Source organism: Cynocephalus volans, chromosome 5 (assembly GCF_027409185.1).
Source record: "Cynocephalus volans isolate mCynVol1 chromosome 5, mCynVol1.pri, whole genome shotgun sequence".
NCBI classification, from domain to species: domain Eukaryota; kingdom Metazoa; phylum Chordata; class Mammalia; order Dermoptera; family Cynocephalidae; genus Cynocephalus; species Cynocephalus volans.
In genome coordinates this window covers 124,464,086-124,488,220 of record NC_084464.1, presented here as the reverse complement: position 1 = coordinate 124,488,220, position 24,135 = coordinate 124,464,086, and the positions used below count along the sequence as shown (strand labels likewise).

The 24,135-nt window shown below is 34.6% G+C and overlaps 1 protein-coding gene across 15 annotated transcripts in view; it reads left to right on the top strand.

Annotated features, from left to right (window-relative positions):
- The window catches only part of TRDN (triadin), a 387,419-nt gene that overhangs the window by 210,970 nt on the left and 152,314 nt on the right, over nucleotides 1-24,135 (top strand). For all 15 annotated transcript variants that reach the window (XM_063096118.1, XM_063096115.1, XM_063096120.1 and 12 more), the window contains exon 13: nucleotides 19,437-19,490. In XM_063096118.1, the coding sequence (XP_062952188.1) occupies nucleotides 19,437-19,490 (54 nt within the window). The remainder of the gene's footprint in view (nucleotides 1-19,436; nucleotides 19,491-24,135) is intronic.

Sequence of the window (24,135 nt, the reverse complement as noted above, 5' to 3'; positions counted from 1 at the left end):
ATATATAAACTGCATGCTTCTTAAACTCTTACTTTAAAATCATATATATGGTCTCAGTTGTAAGGCAACTTGTGAACATTTGTGTGCATAACATGCTGCATTCTTCATGCATTTCTTTATTAGCTGCCATTTATTAAATTCAGAGATTCCATTTTCCTTATCAATACACAAGGGAAACCCATGCTGTTTTCAGGTATTTCTTAGGTTGCATATCTTAGAAGAGATTTTGTCAGATTGTGCTCCTGAGTTGGAGTCTGGCAAGTTTCTATTAGCTGACACAGTGATTTATAACACTGAATGTAAACCCCATGAAATGATTTCCTAAGACAAAATTAATTTGTTTGACTATTCTGACAGTAATGTAATGTGAAACAAATTCTAGATTTCTACTGCTATTTTCTTTACCTTCTCTAATTCCAAGATTTCCAAAATATATTGTAGACATTAAATGAGAAAAAAAATTCTCTGGAATAATTCAAAGATTATATTCATGTAAAAGCAACCAAACTCAATAACAGTAAATAAATTATAAATTCTCACTTAATTTAAAAACCAAAAAAGAGTAAAACTAGATTTTGTTCTTCTATTTTTGGTTAATATACTTGCTGCTGTTATTTAAACATTCTTAAAAGTTATAATATTTTAAAAATTTTATGTACTTTTGGGCAAGTATGTTTCTCCTGCATCAATGTCATTGTGTTTATATACAGTTAATATTATATATATACTACACTAATTTACCATGATGCTGTGATACTAATACTACTTCTTTGCCCAGTGAGATAAGTAATTAATGAACAGACTACACATAAATTGTGAGGTAAATGTAAAACTCCTTTACAGAAGTTTTCAATTTCAATAGGAGTGTACAGTGATTCGAATGCTATGATATGGCCATTTTGGAGTTCTTCAATTAATTCATTTAATGACAGATGCGAATTCTTACTATGTGCTGGATGCAATAGACAAAATAAGAAACAAGTAAAAGAACTTGTTCTTGAAGAAGTAAGTAAAGGTCTAGTGTGAAGAACCAAAAAGTAAATAGGCACACACAAAAAAACAAAAACAAACCAGAGACAAGGGCTATTACAGGGAAAACCTAGGGAATTAGGCAAGTACTCCTATAGAAAGGAACACCTGTCTCAGAGCTTGGAGGTACCAGAAGGCTTTCAGAGGTACTAACACCCAAGCCGAGCCCAGTAGAAAGTGACTTCTGTTTCTGGTGGGTGACTAGCAGGGTAAGAAGGAGTCAGTATACATAAGAGAGCAGAATTCAGATTTTGTTCTCAGGCCATTGCCTATTAGCTACATGACTTTGCGTAAATTATTTGAAACCCCTTTTCTCTGTTTTCCTTACTTGCAAAATATGAATAATTATTGTCATGATGGTTGTCTCCCTAGCCTGCTGTTGAAAGTCTTCTGGGAAAGTTTTTCTCACTACTAAACAGAGAACCAAGAAACAGGTAGTCTGACTTCCTCCTCTGAATTTTACCATGTTTGATGGTGTTGCCTGGGGTTTCTAAAATTACCTGGCAACCATGAGGTGAAAGCTGACCCCCTGAAGATGCAGGACAGAGAACTGGAAAGAACAGGAGGCCTTTGGAGACAGTGTCTGCCCCCTACATCAGTCAACTTTGGAACCCTTTTATGTTTAACTTCCTGTTATATAAAATAATACACTCCCATAAGTCAAACAATATGGGATTTTTTATACATTTGCTATATAAAAATTAGTTATTATTGCCATTGTTTTTGTTATTTTTGTTTTAAAGGCAGAGCCATTTGTGTTAAAAGATTTGCCTATGTTTATATGTGGCTATCAAAATAAATCATAGCAAGTCTTTTAGAAATTATTTCTGGTCTTCATTATAAATGGGCATATAATAGAAAATAATGTATAATCTATGAAAACATATAATATAAAGTCTTAAACTTTATATTACAATTTATAGTTTAAAGCTGCCAAGAAAGCATAACATTTTGTAAAGAGTTGCTAAGACTTGCTATATTGGGACTGGACTGGACTGGAATCAGAATACTTGTAGTTTAGAACAGGCTTAACTCTCTTTTAGGGTTACAATACCTATCAAGTGAAATAACTTACAGAAAGGACTTTGGAAACTATGCATACAAATTTAAAGTTTTCTTCAAAGAATAGTTTAGAGTAAGCTTTTCAGTGTACTGAAGAATACTACTTAGAATTTAATGTGTTATATAAGTTTGGTGTTTGTGAAATCCATTGTGTTCCATATTATTCTTTTGTTGTTGTTGATTTTTACTTGGCTTAAAAATATTTCTGACTAAAATTTGAATCTGTACCCTGGTGCTTATATGGCTTTCTAGAGAATTCAAAAAATGAAGGATGAAGAGTCAACTTTTTTTTAGAACTTTGAATAGACATATTTTAGACATTGATGGGAAATCAAGTATGTTCTCAAGATAAAGCAAATCTGAACTATGAAACATTTCAGTGAAAAATGCTGAGGGACCATTATTAATATCTGCTTACTTTTCAAGAGATAGGACACCTTTCCTTTGGGAAATAATCTAATGAGTGTTCACTGGTTGTAGTGCTTGAAGTCTTAGGTTAGATACCCATGAGGATAACTATTAGTATGGATTCATTGGTCAAAGGTGCATCCCTCCTTTGATGAACAACATTTTACAGTTTTCCTGTCACAGGTATATGTTTGTTTTTGAAATTTAATTGACTTCTAAAATGTTATGTCATTATGTGGGCCTGGTTGAGAGATGTGTGACAATCACTAAGACTTTGATCTAAGAATTTATTATGGTGACCTCTATTTTACTTTTACTTTTAGCCTCCTCCAGTCCCATCACATGGTATAGAAACTCATTGTGTTTGCTTTTGGGATTTCTTATCACTGTCAAATAAAGTCCTCAAAAATTCTTCACAACCTGCCAAAGAGTCCATTATAACATTTTATTCTTAAATGGATTTTGCAAACTCTTCCTTCGTTTCCAAACTCAGATATATAGTTCATATTTAGAAAATTTCCACTGCCTTCAAATGAGTCATTTGGAATCCAGATCATCTGTGGGTTGCTGGGGATGGGTTAGTTGGAAGTCTCATCTCTGTGAAAGTAGATTTCAGTTGACCCATTTGTTAGAAGACTACTACCTTACCTTTTATGTAAAATTGTTTTTATGTACTAGCATTTACTCACTTGTTCTCAAATGCTTCTATGCACATTGCTTCAGTAATTGAATATTAACTCCTTTATTTGTGCATATAAGCGTGGATTTTGAATATTCAAATTTAGAGGTCGGCTGCTAAAGTAACACATTATGCTTCATGGGATGATCCTCCAGGGAAAGCAGAGCATTTGCTGCAGTCTGTGAAAATGTGGGCTCCAGAAACAATGCCAATTCTCAGTAACCTTAGCTTGTTACTTTGATATTAAGAAAACAGTAGACTGTCAGGTAAGTACCAATTTAAGTTTAAATCTGCATGCCTGACATTGAGGACTCCTGTTCCCAAGAGGTGTCCATAATTCTTCTAACACTGTTGGAAAAGAGAGAATGACATGGTAAAACACCCTTATAGGGAAGCCAGCATTGTGAAGCCCATTTATTTATCTAGATCATAAACGTATGGGCTGACAGTTAAAGCATTTGAACTCTTAGAACCATGACATAAATGTATGCTAAAGAACAGTTCACTACACATTATAGAAAGTTCACAATCTCTAAAATTAGAAATAAATATGAATTGTTATCTAAATGGCTCAGTCATTTAGTGACATTTTATCTTAAACACCAAGTGTATATTTTGTCTCACATCCCAGATATAACAAATAACATATAAAATCACACAGAAATAATTAATTGCATACATTTATGTATTAAGTTTGGGGAAGAATCTCAAATGTGTTGCATCTATCATAGTACATAGCTAAAAAAATTAGTAATTTCATCTAAATATTTTGCTTTTCATGAATGTTGATAAAAGTCCAAGAAGAAGATTGAGATCCCTACATCAGAGAGAAGGAAATAATCATGTATTGCTTTTCTGTCTTTGTTAGAGATCTGTCAAATATTTGCTAAATGGCTCTCTTCTGTTTGAGAAAAAATAAATTGCCCCAAACCTTGATATATTAGAATACCCACAGAAAACGGGGTTATAACACAATTTTAGGCATATAAAACCTGAATCATTTCAATAATAATTTGAATATCCAACATCTTTTCCCATTTTCTTCCCCTCAACTGCCATCTTTTATCTCACTATTTTCTGTTTGTTTTACCTACATTTTAAAAATTCCTCTTCTCTCCAGTATTGTTTCCTCTTTCTACTTTTCCCTGATCTCAAGACTTTCCTTTATTTAGTAAATTCCATTTTCAGTTATGTGAAATCTACTTTTAATCTGATCTCTTCCTGTGTTCTGCATATTGTGCCACATTGATCCCAGTACTGTCCTTACAGGGAAGAGTTGTGCATTCCTGACATTTCAGTAAGGGATTTTTGACTTCCAGATGAAGAGGTGCCCTTTTGCTCCAGGGATATATCTCTACCTGTGCTTTTCCCTGTTGCTTCCCACACATTCTGGGATCTTGCTACCTTAATTGTCCTTCCACTTTCCAGACTTTTCAATGTTTTTCTCTCCATTTGGTATTTCTTTACTCTCTTCAAACAAATCAGGAGTCCCCTATTTTGAAAAAAACTTTTGCTTGACGCCCCTGCTACCTTCAAGCCACTTTGTATTCTATATGTTTTCCTAATACCTTCTGTCATACCCATCAAATGATTGACTTATGCTCTCTACCTCATTTTGTCACCACCGACCTTAAACCTGTAATTATGGGCTTCCTTCTATTTTCATCCCTATTCCAAAATCATGCTCACAGTTGTTGCCAGGGAACCCCAAGCTATTAAGACACATTTTACTTAAGCCTGAGGTTTATTCCCTCATTTTAAAAACTTTCCCTTTCCTGGCCTAACTGAAATCAACATTTAGATTGTACTTTCACAATATTGACCAGTATTTTTTTTTTTTTTTTTGGCAGCCGGCTGGTACAGGGATCTGAACCTGTGACCTTAGTGTTATAAAGCTGCGCTCTAGCCAACTGAACTAACTGGCCAGGCCTAACCAGTTTATTTTTTGATGGGATGGCAACTTGAGTCTTTTTGTTATTTGCCCCTTGGAAAAATTGCACACTCTCATTATTTCAGTTTACACTTCCTTGTGGTTGACTTCAGAATCTTCATCTCTCTTTATGGACTATTCTTTTCTCCAAAAAGAATGTCTTACTCAATATTTTCACTTGAAGTTCTACCATTGTTTCAAATTTAACATGCATTATAAACTTTAATTAAAATATGTTAAAACAAATTCTGTTTATCAGGTCCAAAACCTGTTCTATATGAATAAACAACCTTCTTTCCTCCTCTGTATATGTCAAACAAACATCAAAATTCTGTTAATTTTTTCTCTTAAACATCTAATTTATTATTTTTCCATTTCCATGAGTATTTGGCTAATTTAAGTCATTATCACCTTAAAAGTAGAATATTCCAGTGATATTTCACTGGCTTCTGTACTACCAGGATAAGCCCTTTTCCCTGACAATCACAGAAGGTTTTATTTCTTCAGAACATCGTGTAACTTCCCCGCTTAAAAATGCGGAGGCTATCAATATCCTAAGAAAAAAATCCACATCATTAGCTAAGATTTCAAGGCCAATTATTTTGACCACAATTTACTTTTACACAATTTTTAAAATTCTGTTGTCTTAAATAAAAACTTTAAACCAATTAAATTTATCAGAGTTTATATGAGCAAAAAGCGATTCCTGAATTGGGCAGCACTCAAAACTAAAAGAGATTCAAAGAGCTCTGTTTAGAAATGTGAGCAGTGAGCTTTTATAGCCTGAATGCTGAAGTAAGGTACAGAAATAGCTTGATTGATTACAGCTAGGCATTTGCCTTATTTGGATGTTGTCTGCCTGTGATTGGCTGAAACTCAGCTGCTTGTAATTAGCTCAGCCCCAGCTATCTGTTGCAAAAAATATACTCCTAAGTTAGGTTTCAGCTTTTTTTTTTTTTTTTTACATACTAAGTTAGGTTGCAGTTCACAACCTAGATGCAGCTAGGAATTCAGGGTACAAATACAGCCTCAGGCCAACGGCCTCCTGCTTATGCAATTTAACAGTTTTTACTTCTTATTAACACCAAACAAGAGACTTCTGCCCCAGCTAGACTGATCCATCATTCCAGTACAATAGGTTATAATTCACTCACTTTGCCACTTGCATTCCCTTACACCTGTGTGGCTCTATACCCTGTCTTTCAAGTCTCATTTATGTCCTGCCTCCTTAAAAACTGCCAATCTCTAAAACTCAGAGTACCGTACAATTTTTTATTTATTTATTTTTATTTTTTAGCATTTTTCATGTAGTACCCTTAAACAAACTGTGGGTGAAAATAGTTTGAATGTTTAGGTAATATGGTGCCTTATTCCCAGTAAGTACTCATGCAATAAATACAGAAGAAAGAGTGAAAGAGTGAGTGATGGACCTTAGTAAGTATTTGGAGAAGGATTTTCTCATTTTAAATCAAATCATGTATTGTTCAATGCCTAAACTGTCTGTTCAACCTGAAGACTAAATTTACCAGAAAGTATTTGATTTAAAAAAACTCTCCGAGTTCTTCCTTAGATTTCTTGATTTAGGACTCTCTGCTAATGATTTCTAATCTTTGAAAACCATCCTAAGTGACCATTGTAATAAATCTGCATTTTATAAACCCTGCCATTTTTACAAGAAACAAATTCTCTTTGAATCTGTTTATAACATCTTCAGGTTTTGATACCTGCACTACTGTAGAGAAAAAAAAAAAAAAAGAGTTCAAAGTTTGAGTAATTTTATGAGGATAATTGCTATCCATTTGCTTTAGACTTGTCAGGCATATATCAGTCATTTTTCAAACACCTTGTCTCCTAATCATTATTCATTTATTCATGTAAGAACATTTATTGGATGCCTGTCTGCTCAGTGCCAAGAACTGTGTTAGAGATTGAGGATAGAAGTAATAAATAACCAGTCTTTGTCTTTAGTTTTCCTTTCACTATCTTTATTACTTTATATTTAATAGGACTACATTTACATAACTTTTCTCTTTTTTTATTGAAACATAACTCATTGTACATATCTGTGGGATACAGCACTGAATATCAATACCTGTGTCCAATATGTGAATCTCAAATCAGGATAATTAATATATTCAACATTACGTAACAGTCATTTTTGCTGGCCCTTTACAGTTTCTCACTAAACCCCTCTCCACCTCCCTGTTTCCCACTTCTGGTAACCTCAGTTCTGTCCCCTCCTTTTGAAAGTTCATTTGAGTATTGTGATTGTTGTATCTTTCTTTTTTTCTGTTTTATTTATTTGTTTATTTATTTATTTATTTATTTTTAGCTCCATTTATGAGTGAGGACATGCAGTATTTCTTTTTCTATGCCTGGCTTATTACACTTAACATAGTTTTCTCTAAGTTCATCCATGTTGCTGCAAATGGCAAAATTTTATTCTTTTGTATAGCACGCTAGTATCCTATTATGTATATATACCACATTTTCCTTTTCCTGTCATCCATCAGTGGGCATTGAGGTTAATTCCAACTTTTAGCTTTTGTAAATAGAGCAGTGATAAACATGGAAGTGCAGGTATCCCTTTGATATGATGATTTCCATTCTTTTGGGCATACACTAAACAGAGAGACTGCTGGATTATATGGTAGTTCTATCTTGAGAGATTGGTTGTTTGAGAAATCTCCATACTGTTTTTCATAATGGCTGAACTAATTTATAATACCACCAACAATGTAGGAGGGTTACCAGTTCTCTGTATCCTCACCAGCATTTGTTATTCTCTTTTTGATAAAGCCATTCTAACTGGGGTGTGATGATATTTCATGTCGCTTTGATTTGCCTATGCCAGATGCTGAGTGATGTTGAGCATTTTTTTTCATGTATCTGTTGGCAAAAACTTATTGTCTTGCATATGTTGAACCATCTTTGCATCCCTGGAATGAATCCTACTTGATCGCGATGTATGATTTTTTTTGATATGTTGCTGTATTGTTTGCTAATATTTCGTTGAGGATTTTTGTTTCTAGGTTTATCAAAGAAACTGGCTTGTAGTTTTCTTTTTTTGTTGTATCTTTGTCTGATTTTGGTATCAGGGTGATGCTGGCCTCAAGCAGTGAGTTTGGGAGAATGGCCTCTGTTTCAATTTTTTGGAATAGTTCGCAGAGAATTGGTATTAATCCCTCTTTAAAAGTTTGGTAGAATTCAGCAGTAAAGACACCCGGTTCTGGGCTTTTCTTTGTTGGGTGGCTGCTGATTACTGCTTCAATCTCTTTGCTTGTAATTGGTCTCTTCAGGTTTTGTATTTCTTCTTGGTTCAGTCTTGGTAGATTGTATGTGTCTGGAAATCTTTCCATTTTTATCCTCCAGGTTTTAAAATTTGACATATAGTTTAAAATAGTCTGTAATGATTCTTTGTATTTCTGTGATATTGGGTGTAATGTCTCCTTTTTCATTTCTGATTTTTGCTATTTGGGTATCCTGTCTTCTTTTTTTAGTTAGCCTAGGTAATGGTCTATTCGTTTATCTTCTCAAAAAAACAACTTTTTGTTTCATTGATCTTTTGTATCATTTTTGGGAGTGTCTGTTTCATTTAGTTCTCTGATTTTGATATTTTTCTTTTTGTCTACTAATTTTGGAAATGGATTGTTCTTGTTTTTCCAGTTCTTGAAGTGTAGTGTTAAGTTGTTTATTTGAAATCTTTCTGTTCTTTTGATGTAAGCATTTATTGCAATAAACTTCCCTCTTAATACTGCTTTTTTCAGTATCCCCCAGGTTTTGGTATAATGTGTCTTTATTTTCATTAGTTTTAAGAAATTTTTTTGATTTCATATTTAATTTCTTCTTGGACCATAGGTCATTCAGGAGTATGTTGTTTAATTTCTATGCATCTATATAATTTCCAGAGTTTTGCTTCTTATAGATTGCTAATTTTAATCCATTGTGGTCTGAAAAGAAACTTGAAATGATTTCAATTTTTTAAAAATTTGTTGAGACTCGATTTGTGACCTAACATGTGGTCTATCCTGGAGAATGTTCCATGTGCTGATGAGAAGAATGTATATTCTGTAGTAGTTGGAAGAAATGTTTTGTAGATATGTACCAAGTCCAAATGATCTAAAGTGTAGTTTAATTCCTGTGTTTCTCTGTTATTTTGTTGACTAAGTGATCTTTCCAATTCTGAGAGAGGGGTGTTCAGGTCCCCAGCTATTATTGTATTGGGGTTTATCTCTTTCTTTAGGTCTAATAGTGTTTGCTTTATATATCTGGGTGCTCCAGTGTTGGGTGCATATATATTTATGATGACTATGTCTACTTGCTGGATAGATCACTTTATCATTATAAAATGGCCTTCTTTGTCTCTGTTTATAGTTTTTGGTTTAAAGCCTGTTTTATCTGATATTGGAATAGCTGTTCCTGCTCAGTTTTGATCTTCATTTGTTTGGTATCTTTTTCTTTCCCTTCACTCTTAGTCGGTGTGTCTTTACAGGTGATGTGAGTCTCTTGTAGTCAGCATATAGTTGGGTAGAGCTTTTTAATCCAATCAGCTAGTCTGTGTCTTTTGAGTGGGGAATTTAATCTATTTGCATTTAGGGTTGTTACTGAATGTTATTGTCTTACTCCTGGCATTTTATCAATTTTCATTTGAATGTTTTAAATATCTTATCTTTTGTTTCTTTCTTTCCCTTTTATTGTTTGTCTTCAATATCTGTTGTTTTTTAGAGGTGGTAAGATACAGTTTCTTTCTCTTTCATCTTTTCATTTTTGTTTTACCAGTGTGTTTTGTTCTTTCTTGTGTATTCATGGTAATGATTATCATTTTTTGGATTCTAGATGCAGGACTCCCTTGAGGATTTCTTTTAGGGCTGATCATGCAGTAGTAAACTCCCACAGTTTTTGTTTGTTTTGGAAATACAACATTTCTCCTTCACTTCTGAAGTATAGCCTTGCTGGGTATAGTATTCTTGGTTAGCAGTTTTTCTTTTAGTATTTTGAATATATCAACCCATTCTCTTCTGGCTGTTGAGTTTCTGTTGAGAAGTCTGCTGTTAGTCTTTTGGGGACTCCTTTATAGGTGACGATGCTTTAGTCTTGCTGTTTTTAGGATTATCTCTTTTTCTATTTCTTTGAGTTTTGCCACTTTGTCTATCATGTGTCTTGGAGATGACCTTTTTGAATTGAATCTGTTTGGGGATCTATGAATTTCCTGGATCTGAATATCCATGTCTCTCCCTATACCTGGGATGTTTTTGCTATTATTTCATTGAATGTATTTTCAATGCATTTCCTTTCTTGTACCCTTCTGGAACACCATGATTCAGATGTTTGTGAGCTTAAGGCTGTCTGCTAGCTCTCTTAGATTTTCTTCTTGTTTTTAAATTCTTTTTTTTTCTTTGTGTCTGCCTGGGTTATTTCTATAATATTGCCTTCAAGATCAGAAATTCTTGCTTCTGCTTGCTCTAGCCTGCTACTTAAGCTCTCTGTTGTGTTTTTTATTTTGTGAAATTAATCCTTCATTTCCAGGAATTCTGCTACATTTTTTTTTGAAGGTATTAATCTCTTTGTAAATTTCCACCTTTGTATCTGGGATAATTTTTCTCATTTTATTGTGTCATCTGACTGAATCTGTTTGTATCTAATTGAGTTTCCTTAAAACTGTTTCTCAAAATTTCTTTTCAGTCATTTAAAGGGTTTCTTGTTCTATGGGGTCTGGTACTTGAGAATGATTGTATTCCTTTGATGCTGTTGTATTTTCTTATTTTTTGTATTTCTAGTATCTCTATGTTGATGTCTGCTCATATGTTAGAGCAGTTGCTTCTTCTATTGCTCTGGAGTAGGCTTTGAGGATAGAGATTTCCTCCTGTAGATGTGTTTTATATTGACCATTGAGTGTGGTGTTCTAGTATTGGTTACAGGTGGACACAGTTATGGAGTCTCTGTGGGTACTTCTGCCATGTTCAGTGTTGGAGTTGTGCATGAGTGCCTCAATGTCTAGGACATGGAATCACTTAGTCATTCCTTGCAAAGGTTAATGAAACTGTGTTGGGCTGTTGAGGAAGTGGGCAAGATCTTAAGGTCTTGGGAAAAGTGCCTCAGTGCCCTGTCACTCTTTGGCTGGGGTGGGTGACCCTGAGTGGGGTTGTTGGCAACCTGCCTAACAGTGTGACCCTGATGGGTGCACTGGAGAATACTGGAGCTCCTCAGTTTGAATGGGTGGCCCTGGGCAGGCTTTCTACTTCCTCTTTCCTACATACAGAGGCTCTTCCTGTGTCTTTTCTTCCCCTGGTTGGAGGATAGGTTGGTGATGGTTGGGAATTTTCTTCTTATTCTATTTGGGTATCTTGGGTTTCTTCACTCTCTGGGAGTTCTATGTGTGTCTCTCCTCAGGCAGTCATGTGGGCTGCACATGTATCTCCCACTCCCAGGTGTGCTATGGCTTGTGGCAGCATAATTCCCCTTTGGGTTTGGCCACTGGGTCGTGGGTCTGCAGGTTTTCATCTCTTTATGCAGGCTGCACTGGTGACCCTCCTTGTATTGATGCAGTCCAGTGGCCGGCAGGCCACCTGCACAGTGGTGATGGCTGCTATAATGGTACTGGCTGCTGCTGTGGTGACAGGCCATCCATATGGTGGTAGTGGCTGCAGTCTGCCTTTTGGTGGTGGTGGTAGTGTCTGTGTCTGTGGCAGCAGTGAGCCACCTGTGCAATTGCACGCTGCCCTGTTGCTGGCTGCATGTGGGGCTATCTTCAGCTTCTGAGGACCCTGTGCTCCTGCCAGCTGTCAGTGTGGGCTGTGCTCAGCTCCTGAGGTTTCCATGCTCCTCTGTTGAGTTTGCTACAGCATCAGTTGCCAGAGCCATGAGCTGGTACAAACAGTTAACTGGCAATTTATGCATTTACTCTTAAATTCTGTTTATAACATTTCAAATTTGGGTAATAAGAAAAAAGTAGTGTGTGTGTGTTTCTTATTTTCTAGAAAAGCAAAAAACAGAATGGTGATATTCACACACAGTGTTTACTAATGTTAGAAAAATAGAGGCTGTTTTTTTAAGCTCTGAATTTAGATCATGTTGTTCTACCACACCATTTAATGAGGAAGCCACTCCCTACCCCATGTGTAAGTTGTGATTTAAGGTACCAATAGGCCCTGTTTAATTTTTAAGACAAAAATTTTCACTGGAAATTATGACTAGTCAGAAAATTTGTATATATATTTTTTCTTTATATATAATAAAATGGCTTATCTTCTAAAATAAACTCGAGTTTTAAGCTTTTTTTTCTTAAAGAGCACAAATTAATCCTAGCCAAGAAAATAAATACCTTATAAGAAAAATGATATATTTCTTCCAAATCATATTTATTTCAATAAAGTGTCAAATTTTTACCTGAAATTGTAAATGGAATTCAAATTTCTGCCTGAGTCCTAATTGAGCTAAGAAGTTTATTCTTCTCCTGAGAAAATCAGTCCAGTTTGCTAGTCAGAATGCTTGCTTTAAAAATATTATCAAAGAAAAGGAAACAATTATTTTATGGCAATGAAGAAGTGCCATGGTAAGACTTAATAATAAAAAATAATAAATAATCACAAAATTTCCACCACAACATAGGTAAATTTTTCAAATATTGTGATGTATTCATAGTCATTGATTTTAGAAAATTGCTATAGTATGTAAAAGAAAATCTGGGTGGCCAGCTAGTACCGTCTCTTTGCTTTAGGCAGATACTTCTAGGACCCCTGTAAGACAGGTATTTCTCTGTCTGACTTACCTAGGAATGGAACTTCATATCTTCTCATGGTTTTGCATTCTATTGTTTTGTTATATGTATGGCATTAGGCTTTTTCTTAGTCTAAATGGAATCTGCCCTCTTAATATGTCAGATATTTTGAAGAGTCAAATGCCAAATGATCTGTGTCTTGCTCATAACTTCCCTTTTTATTCCAAAAAGAAAGTTTTCTTCTTTTAATCATTTAAATATATCGATACTGAGACAGGCTAGGATGGGACTTGGCCACTTGACACAGCCCCCAAGCCAGGAAGAATCCAGCACACCAGCAAAGCTATTTTCGCAAATTAAGATAAGCAACTATTTAACCACAAACTTCCCTGAGGCAGTTAGCCCCAATTCCTGTACACGCACAGAGCTTCAAAGTGACTGCTATATAACCCCCTGGGGTGGCAGTAGTGAGCAACACTGCCACCTTGGACCTACTGAGCAGGTACAAGGACTGAAGCCCTAACTGAGCATGCATCCATGCCACAACCAGGAATAACATTATAGACCACCTCCAGAGGCAGAGAATGGTGACGCTGGCAAGCACTTCTTGCCCTATAAAGGACCTTTAGTTGCTCCCTTTAGGAAGCCAACCAAAGGACCCTTCATTCTGTGCTATCTCCCTTGTGCTCAAGCATAAACCACAATAAAACCTTGTCTGAATTTTTGCTCTGTCTCTTGTCAATTTCTGTTGCATAGAGAGCCAAGAACCTAGGATTGGTAATGATACCTTGGTCATTAAATCTAAATTCAAAATTTTTGATTGATTAGGAAACATGTCATTCTTACACATTCCATGCAGACAGCTAAATGATGCCAGAAGGGGAAAATGCATATTATTCTGGTTGACATTTCCCAGTCTCTTCCTGTTTCCTGTGCTTAATTTTCTCCAAATAATATTGGAACAAGGTGATTCCATGTATAAAATCTATAGGTAGATTTTGACTTACATTTAATTAAAGTGTCAAAGTTTTTTTTTTTTCTCCAAATTAAGATATTAGAATAATCTTAAAGATTAAGAAAAAAATAAAAGGACTATTTTAACAGATATCGAATAATCAATTTTTTGTCAATTCATTCATTATAATGAATGCTAAACTATTAAGTTAAAGGCTACTTAGATTCTAAAATACATTGCTTGATGAGATGAAGATCTTCTGAGGAAAGAAATGTCTAGCTAAATTATACTGCAAATGATGCTGCCAGCTTATTTAGATTTTTAACCTCTAGCAATAACAGATTATTTTGATAAATTATTCATATTTCTGCATTGTGCACCTTTTACAATTTGCATATCTGGCTGCAAATAGGCCCTTCTTTCAGGCTTTAGTCCCCTTGGTCAGACAGGATGGCCAAAGGCTGCTTCATGATTAATTTTATCTCAATAGGGTAATTATCATACTGAAATGAAGCAATGCCCCTGAAATATGCTTTTCTGGAGCTATAAGTACAAGAGGCTTAGCCTAAGAGCTTTTAAGCATATAGTAACTTTTAGCTTAAATGTTAACCTTTCTCTTTTTTAAGAGTTTCTACATCTAAAAATAACACTGAATTTCATAAGAATAGAAAGCAATAATTTAGAGTTTCATTTAGCAGCTCATTGGATTGCAGGATAATTTGTCATTAGTTTCCAGTATCTTATGCAAAAAAAGGATGTATACATTTTGAGGGATAAAGGAGGTTTTATATTGCTGGTTTAAACTTTAGGTGCTGAGCCAATAAATATGAATTGCTCTCCTGGTTTGTGGAAAAGTCATACAACTTTTCTATATTTAGTTTTCTTACCTAAGAACAGTCTAAATGCCTTGTACTATTGCAAAGTTAGCAAGAGATGGTTTTTAAAATATATTTCCACTTCTTTTTTGGAAAATTGGTTATAAAAAGTTTGATTTGTAGTTGAGTCCTGAAGAAATGTTTATTTTATGCCATACTTTTAAACAGAATTCCTATATTTTCTAATCCATGCAAATTAATTGGAAACTTCTTTGAAGTAGTGAGATTCTGCAAAATTCCCGAATGCAATCTGGGTCACAGTATATACTGCCAAAAATCAAGTTCTGAAATATAAAATTAAAACGCTCACTGCATAATATGCAATCAGTGAGCAAAGAGATAAAGAAACCTTATTTAGTTTTGTGTCATCTTAAAAATGAAACAGATTCCTAAATTTAATGTCTCATTTCAAACTGGTCGATTGGATTTTTTTTTCCTTTTATAATTAGATTTTCAATGCAATTTCTTACATGTTTATTATGAACAATTTCCCCAGCAGTTTGCTAAGTGCTAGGGTTATGAAGTTAAATAAGTACCAATCAGCGATCTCAGGGAATTTATAGGCTAGTAGAAAGGAACAGGTATGTAAGTAAATAATTATATGATTACACATTGAAATACAAATTTGTACTACGGAGTATTACAAATACTGAGTATTGAGAAATGACCAGAACAAGACTGTGACATAGAACCCATTACCTGTTTGACCACCTGCTGTTATTCATTCTGCCCCAATCAGATGGCTCCTCTCCGTAAAGGCCAGCCACTTTACATCAGCTGAGGGGAATCTTTCTTATTTATTTCGCAGTTATTTGCTGAAGTGAAGAGACTCACATGTTATTCAGGCATTGTCACTTTTGATACAGTAATTTCTCTCTCCCAAATTACTCTAAAAAACAAAAACATAATAAATGCTGTGATTTTGTTTAGAAAATATTTGAGATGTAAGTGTTGAGGCCAAGGGAAAACTTCCCCTATAACCCCCTGAAGTTTCTCTCTGAAAAATCAACTAATAAACAGAGATAAATATAGAGAAAAGGCATAACAAATTTTATTATATCATAATTTTACATGAGATGGGAAGCCTTCAGATGAAGACCCAAAGATTTAGAGAAAATCTGTCCATATTTATGCTTCAGCTCTATGAAGCAGGCATAGCCGTGTAGAAATGTGATTGGACAAGAAAAGTGTGATCTAATGCTAATAGACTGAGTGGGGAAACCCAGCAAAGCCTGTCTGTTCAGATTCTTCTTGGCCTCTCTGTTCAGCCTTCATTCCTCCAGGGTATGACAGGACCCTTTCTGGAATGGGACAAGGTAGGTCAGAGAATTTCTTTGTGGATAACTCCAAGACAGAAAGGTGGCTGCTGGGTTGGGGGGTGAGGGGGTGAGGGGGTGGGCGGGGAAATTAGAGTATACCATGACCCACGTTAGGGAAGAGTGATTCTAGTTTCTATGGCTTGCCTGAGGGGAGAAAGAGGCTGAGAGACAGGAGGGCAGAATGTCAGAGAAAAACTTTGCTTTTGAGGCTGTCTTTGAAGCATTCACTTTGGGATGTCACTTTCTGAGTCCCAACATAAATATAATTCTCAACAATACTATTATTCTTTAACTATTGTCTGTTAGCCAAAGACCAATACTGGGGGCTCACAGTGTAGCAGTCTGTTTGCTGTTAAAGTTACGTGAAACCTACACTTGAAAACTCAATGGATATACACTCCACCCTAAGTGAATTCAGAATATAAACAACAGCTGATGATGAATGAAAGACAATAAAAAGTTCATGATATTAAATTCATATTTAAACCTGTATGCAAGAATTGATCCCATGACAAAATATTTGCAAACACAGTATTTTTCCAATTTCATAGATCAGACTGTTCCATGCCTATGGAATCAGAAGAGATTAAAACATTTGGCATGTTTCTGGAATACTAACTTCTCTGACAATTTCCTGCTAAAACGCCCCCAAGTGAATTATGCTGACATCTTAATCTAGGTCTATCCTGTGTCTGATTTTACAGTCCAAAATACTGTCTCAGAATTATTATAATATTTAGTTGAATATTATAGGGTCATTTGTTTTTATGAATCACTGTACTTTTTCAAAAATTATCAAATAAAACAAGGACAAGATAACAAAATCATTTGGCATATTAAATTTTCATTGGGGTGTGTGTCATGGGAATAGTATAAAGGAGATAAAACTGGCCATTGCTTGAAAATTGTTAAATTTTTTAGTGTTTGGAAAATGGGACTCATTATGCTGTCTTTTTATTCTTGTATATGTTTACAATTTTCCCTAATAAAAAGTTAGTTTCTGTTGCAGTGGGCAGAAATCAAATGGAGACACAAAAACTATTCATAGTGAAAATGTGTCTGGATTTAATGTGTCTTCACTTACATCATTTTTGGTGTGGCCTTCTTCTATTGTACATTTATGGTCTCAGGGTTGCATTCCCTCCTTAAAGCCATGTGGTTTTGAAAACTGAAATGCTATGCACAAGCAGATGCCAAATCTGATTGTCTCTGCATGTGTCCTTGATAGCTTTGAGGCTGATGCATTGTTGGGTGGATGCAAGTTGGCAGACTTGTTGAAAAGGCATTTGGTTTTAAACTGTTAGTTTCTACTGAGATTTAGTTCATGCAGTGGTTTGTGAATTAATATACGTTTACTTTAAAGCTTAAGATCAGAGAAGGAATTGATGGAATTACGAGGGACAAACAGCATGTTACTGCAATGATCCTGAGACTTACCCCTATTGACCCATTCCTTCGCAGTAGACATTGTAGAGTAACCTCTTTAAAAAGCACTTCTATCTGGGAACCGTATCTTCAATACACCAGTGTGTGTTGGGGCACTGGTAGGTTTTTTGGGAGGTGTGGGGGCAGGAAGGGGTCAGGGAGGGAGCTAAGGCACAGCAGAAATAACAGCCCATGGGGAATGAGCCCTATAAACATGACCAGTCAGTGTGCGCACAGTCAGAGAACAGGTTAAGGTTATTGAAGATGTGACCCTGTGGAGAGGTGACCAGCCTCTCGGGATACCTAGATAGGGGATGCGGAGCAGTCAGGGGCATGTTTCTGAACCTGACTGCTGAGGGAGAAAGAGATAACAAAGAAACTGGTCAGTGGGAGAAGTAATCTGTCCCTAAGAAAAGCACTCACAATTCACAAATGTGTGTACAGGATAACCCAAAAGAATCTTATGTGTGGTGGGGTTGTTTAAGATCAGTGATTTAAGAGGACATAAAGAAAAAGGAGAAGATAGAAGGAAAATTGGCTATAAATTCTAAGGTACTTTACCGACTGATATTTTAAAATATTTTTTAAAAATTTAATCAGAAACTACAATTCTCTGGTATGTTGAGATCTTCTACAAGGAGCAAAACATACGAACAGTCTAGGGTTCTTTTGGTGGTCTTTTGGATGTACTCTTTTCTTCCTTTCATCCATTTTTTAGTCATTGATTAGTTAATAAACGCCTACTAAATGCTAGTCTTATAGTGTAGAGTTAGAGCAATATATAGAAATATGTTAAGAATTCAACATTTATATGTAAATCCTAACTAATTATTAATTGGACCATCTATTCTAGGTTGGACAAAGATACTAACATGCTAGTTGGCATGGAGTTTTCCTCCAGAAAAAAAAAAAATTAATTATAAAAAGATCAAGGTAGACTGAATTTAATTTTGGCAAAAGATATTTTGTCTGAAGGGATAAATGCAGTAATAATAAAAATCATATATGTGGATCAAAAAATATTTTTTAGATAAAAACAGAATAAAAATTAGCATTTTCCTAATCACAGTTATGACATAAATGAATAATCACGTTACCAACAAGAGGTAAAGAATGAATTAGAAATCAAATCTTTTTTGTTTGGCCAAAATACATGGAGTCTTTCCTTATGATTCTTTGCCAAATTATTCTAATTTATAACTTTATAATTTATTTACACCTAGCTTAGTTTCTACACCTAACTTGTCCTAAATAAATATGTGATGAATGAATGAATAAAGATGATATCTAAAATGAATGACCAAATCTTCCGCCCCATATTGTTAAATGATAATTCAGTTATCAAAAACTTAGTAAAGACAATCATGAACCATACTAAGTGAAATGTGAAATGAGCCACTGCTTTCTGAAATCTTTATTTCCCCATTATTTTTCATTCTAATTAATTAAATATATTTAAACGTGTATCATATGTGTTATTTTGTATCTTTTTTTAAGAGAAAATTCTGAACAAAGGAGGAATTAAAAAATAGCAAAACAACCTAAGACAAAGGGGAAGAAAGATTCAAAATGAAGCTTGCCCATTCTCTCACGACACATATTGTCACCAGGGCCACACTAGCAGTGATGGGCACCACAGCAGTATTGGGAACGACACCTTAGAGTTGAAGGCTCCAGATCGAAATTGGTTGTTCTGGGCTTTATTCTCATATTAGTCACTCAGTGACCTTCAATGAGCCACTTCATTTGTGCCTAAATGTCTCATCCATTTCAAAGGGCTGATAATACAGACATAATTTATAAAGAATTCTGAGATGTTCAAATTCAGGTGCTTATGCTTTAATTTGGTTCTGTCATTTTTTTGTCTTGGTAATCTGATTCTCAGAAATTCCCTGATAACTGTGTTCATTTCTTAAGAAAAATCTAAGTGCCAACGGCACTGCTTTCTATGTTTGTTTTTGTAATTTTTCCTTTTTTTGTTATATATTTTGTTAAAATAGTACATTATGATAACTTATTTATGTTTTTCTTTCTAAGAGCCAGGGAAAGCTCCTGAAACCAAACAAGGGACTGTAAAAGTTTCAACACAAGGTAAGCACTAAAGCACTTAAAAAATTCTATTGCCTTTTTTAAAAAGTCCATGGCACCTTGTTTACAAAAGCAAGCTCTGTTTATTGCAGAATAGCACCATCTGCTGGGCTGTTATAGAAAATGTTATGTTGTTCCTTGAAGATACACATAAAAGTATTAATTTAGTAAGTGGAGCAAGCATGACTGAAAGTGATGACAAATTGCAGTGGAACTGCTGAAGAACCCAAGAACTAGTATCTTGGCTCCAATTTTCAGTCATTGAGCTTTTACATATATTTCCCCAAATAATCCATAGATATGTAGATATAGATATGAAATAACATACACATTTTCCATTATTTTCAGTACACTTTGTAATTTATGTCATATTACAAAAATAAGTCATACTTTTATTAAATTATTACTTTATGAATACCAAAACTACAAAAATAAAGTTTTAGATATGACTACGAAATAATTACCCTGGTTTTTTGGAGCCATCTAAGTAAATAGGTTTCATCATTGACTAATATCTTTGGAGCATCAAAAGTGGTTTGTTCTCAAACCATGAGGAGTAATTTGAGGAAAGCATTAGGGAGGGCCCTAATTGTTCTGTCTTTGTCATCTATGAAAACTAGATAGCACACTTAGAAAATAAAAGGTAAAATACTCACTACAGAAGATCTTTATCTTCTCTCTTATGCTGGATTATACAATATCAAGTAATAATGGAGAAGCATGTAGGTGGTGGTATAATTCTTTCTGTGTGATATAGAATTGAATGTTTTTCATCTGACCAAAATTTCTGTTATATTTAATGCTCGGCCTAACTACGTGTAGAATCATCCCATAAATACTGGCAAAATGGGTTTGCTAAATGCCATTTGAGTCAATGATGTTGTATAAGGGCGTCGTATGTTAGAATGGTTAGAAGCTATGATACCAGTTTTTAGTTTTCATGTTAATTACCAGTTCAATGAAATTTCTTCTGTAGGAAAAATTCTTATAACAAATATTGTGGGAAGTAGAAAGGCAGGGCAAATATTACCACCTTTAAAAAAATATATATGAAATGCTTCTCAGAGTGAATTCCTAAAGCAAATGATCACCAGTTCAAGGAATCATTGCTGTTAATGTATATATGTTCTCATAAAAAAACACAGTCACCTTAGGCCCCTCCTGTTTTGACTGAGACTTCTTCTGAGGACTGTGGTATAGATGAGGAGCTATGACTTGAGGCAGGAATTTAGCGTTACTTCAGATACATGTTAGAGGAGTGAAAGGGGAGGAATTTGCAGAAATCTTGGAAATTGATTCAAATTTGAGCTTGGAGCTATGGGCTCTTTGTTTTAACATTCAAACTGCATTGGACAAGGCAGCTTCAGAACCTATTCTATTGTAACAAAGGCTTTATTGTGGAGTAGATAGTAACCCAGAGTTTTAAAGTCTTGTTAGAACTGTCCCTATAAAAAAATTAGATGAAAATTTTGATTAAGCAGAGTGAATAGAGAGAGTTAGCTGCCGTATATACATGTTCACTAAAATGACAACGACACAGCAAAGCAGGAATACATATCGTTTGTGTCATTGCATATTCTCCATAGATCTGCCTTAGACATGTTTACCATCACAGCCATATATTACAGTGAGTATTTGCAAGTAGTCCATGTGGAGACAGAACTTAAACATAATCGACAGTGATGCTATAGTAGATTGATGTTTTTGAAGTATAAAGTGACAAAATTTAATGTTCTTAGTATGGTAAAAAGCTAGATTTCATCTAATTTATTTTTACTCTCTTAACAAGGAAAATATTTAAAATCTGGTTTTATATAAATTGTGTGTATATATGTACACATTTAATTATAATTAATATTAATATGTGGCATAGTTTCTTTGGAAGTATATTTCAAATGATTTTAATATAATCGAGGCACTGAGAAGACTATGAAATAAATGTTATAAAGATTTTAATTGAAGATATAAAAAATTAATTAATAACAAATAGAATGCCATGTAGTACTGAAATAAATTAAAATAAATGCCAAATTAATTAAGACAAAGTGATTTTCAGTAAGAGCTAAGGGTTGAGGGCACTTTTCATCTGAGGCTTGTAGCATGACTGGAATTGGACTGGCAGAAGGAAAAAAGCATTTCTAGTAAATATAAAGAGTGAACAGTAGCTATGAAAGGCTGTCGTTGTTATCAAGACATGAGACAATTATCTCGGCTAGGATGGTGGCAATGTCAAAGGAAAAAAGTGCAAATATTATGAATATATTAAAGAAATAATGTTTGATAGAATACATGGAATAAAACAGAGGAAAAGGTAAAAATGATACTGGAGCCTGAGAGAACAGGATGATGGTAATTGTCATAAATAATAAGTCCCAGGGGAAGGACTAGCTTGAGGAAAAGGAGGATTCGCTTTTCAACAGGTTAAAATCGAGAAGATGGAGAGTAATCCAGGCAGTGTTTTCTCTGTAGCCAATTAGAAGTCAAGTGAGAGATCAATGCGGTTTATAGGTACTATATAAATAAATTGTGTTGAAGAAATGGAATATAGACCCAAATAGGAAAAAAAGGAGATTAATGATAAATAAAGAATTATTTTTAATCAGTTATATGCAATGGCTAGGTAGACACCTATTGAGATTAAAATGCCTGAAAAAGGACAGAAGTCATAATAAAAGTCAGTTTAAAAGATGGGGCTACATGCACTCTGTGTTAGTATATTTCTCCTGGCTTTTTCTTTTGGATTTCTAAAATGGACATTAAAAATCTCCCACATATTACAGAAAGAAGACAGAAAGAGAGAAAAATAAAAACAAAACTCTGAAATATTATCCATTGCCATCTCATTAAAATATGAAAGCCAAGAACCTAGTTTTTAAGAATCATGTCTACTCAGTAAATTCAGGATTCATTCAACTGCATAATCCAGTTAAGTAGATTAGAGTTAGGGGAGTTGAATTAAGGACCTGCAATGGGACACATGGAACACAAGTTACAAAACCATTTTGGAAACAGTTGGATTCCAAGACCCTGGTTTTGATTAACTTCTGGTCGTGGAACCCAGCTTGACAGGTCACATGGCATTCCAGATGGAAATGAATAAAGGCCATCTACCTTCAAGGAACCCAGAGCAACAAGAAAAACCAATGCCGATTATGATGAAATAGGTCAAACTTAATTCAACTCTTCTCCATTATTACCACGAAGTTGAAACCAAAACCATCCAAGAATGTAAGAATGGGAAAGAGGACAGTGTGTGCATATCCACACTCCTGCACCTGCACACGCATCTGTACACATTGTTCTTCTGGATTATTTTAGAAATCAAAAAAATTTGAGGTAGTTTCAAAAGATTTTGCTATTTTTGAAGCCTTTCTTTTCTGTATAATTCATAAGAAATAATAGTTGTGTGGAATGTACTCACAATTTCAACCTCTTTCTGGCATTAGTCAAGGCACTAGTCACATTGCCTTTCAGAAGAGGGGACATTGTTAAACTGATAAAACTTAGGCTTCAGGGCTACTTTCTGGCCAGAGCCCCTCCAAGGACCCCAGGACAGACCAGACCAATTTTCTGTTTGTAATTTTGCGTTGTTTCATTTTGTCTTTCTTTAAAGAGTCCTCCACTCTCTAATCTAACTTGCTTTTGAAAGGATATGACAAATTATGGGAAATATTGTGCAGATAATTATAGGAGAAAAAACAGAAAAACCTACTTTATAGTACATAAATGGACAATATCATTTCATTTCTTCTTCTTTTTGTATAAACTTTGGGCAAAATGTGAAATTTTATGTAAATTCTAGAATCAAATGTATACCTGCTGGATGATTTTGAAAACTATGAAGTTTTTGAAGGAAATTCTTAATAAGCAAATAAATCTTATGGGTCAAACCTATAGGACTTGCTGAAATTATGCACTAGCTTTGAAATTTTTAGTTCACGTCCATATCTTTTAATTCATTTTAGTAGTTGTTTTTATTACTACCCTCATTATATCATTGCAATAGACAAATAACTTAAAAACATTATAAATATAGATCCTCTACACATTTTGTATGTTATCAGTTAAAACTACATTTAAAAAGAAAGAGAATTAATTTTTAAAAGTAGAATTAATTTTTAAAAGAATTAATTTTTAAAAGTCACAAAGTAGAATTAATTTACTTGTAAATTTACTTTTTTGCTACAAAAGTAACAGCATATTAATAACGTTTAGAAAGTGGAGAAAAACAACCTGTAATAAAATATATTTCCTTTCTGTCTTTTGATTTTTAGATCCAATTCTGCTTCTTACTCTGAGTGAATATGTACAAATCATTTTAATGTCTCTGAGGTTTAGCTTCTTGCTCTGTGATACCTTTATTACAGCCTGTTGTGAAGATCAAATGAGAGGATAAAACCAAAAATGCTTTGGCAACTGTAGCACAGAGTAAATGTCCAAAGTAGTCCTGGATGTTGGTTATAAGTGGACCCAGCATTCTGTCCCACACAGGGGGGATTGCTGTAAGGGGATGTACACAATCTCAGATTCAACTAAGGTGGCCTAAGACATTTCGGAATGGGTTTGAGTCCTGAGTGAACTTTACACAGAACCAAGGGTCATCTTGCTTGCAACAATCCCACATCTACTGAACACTTCTCCCAAATGC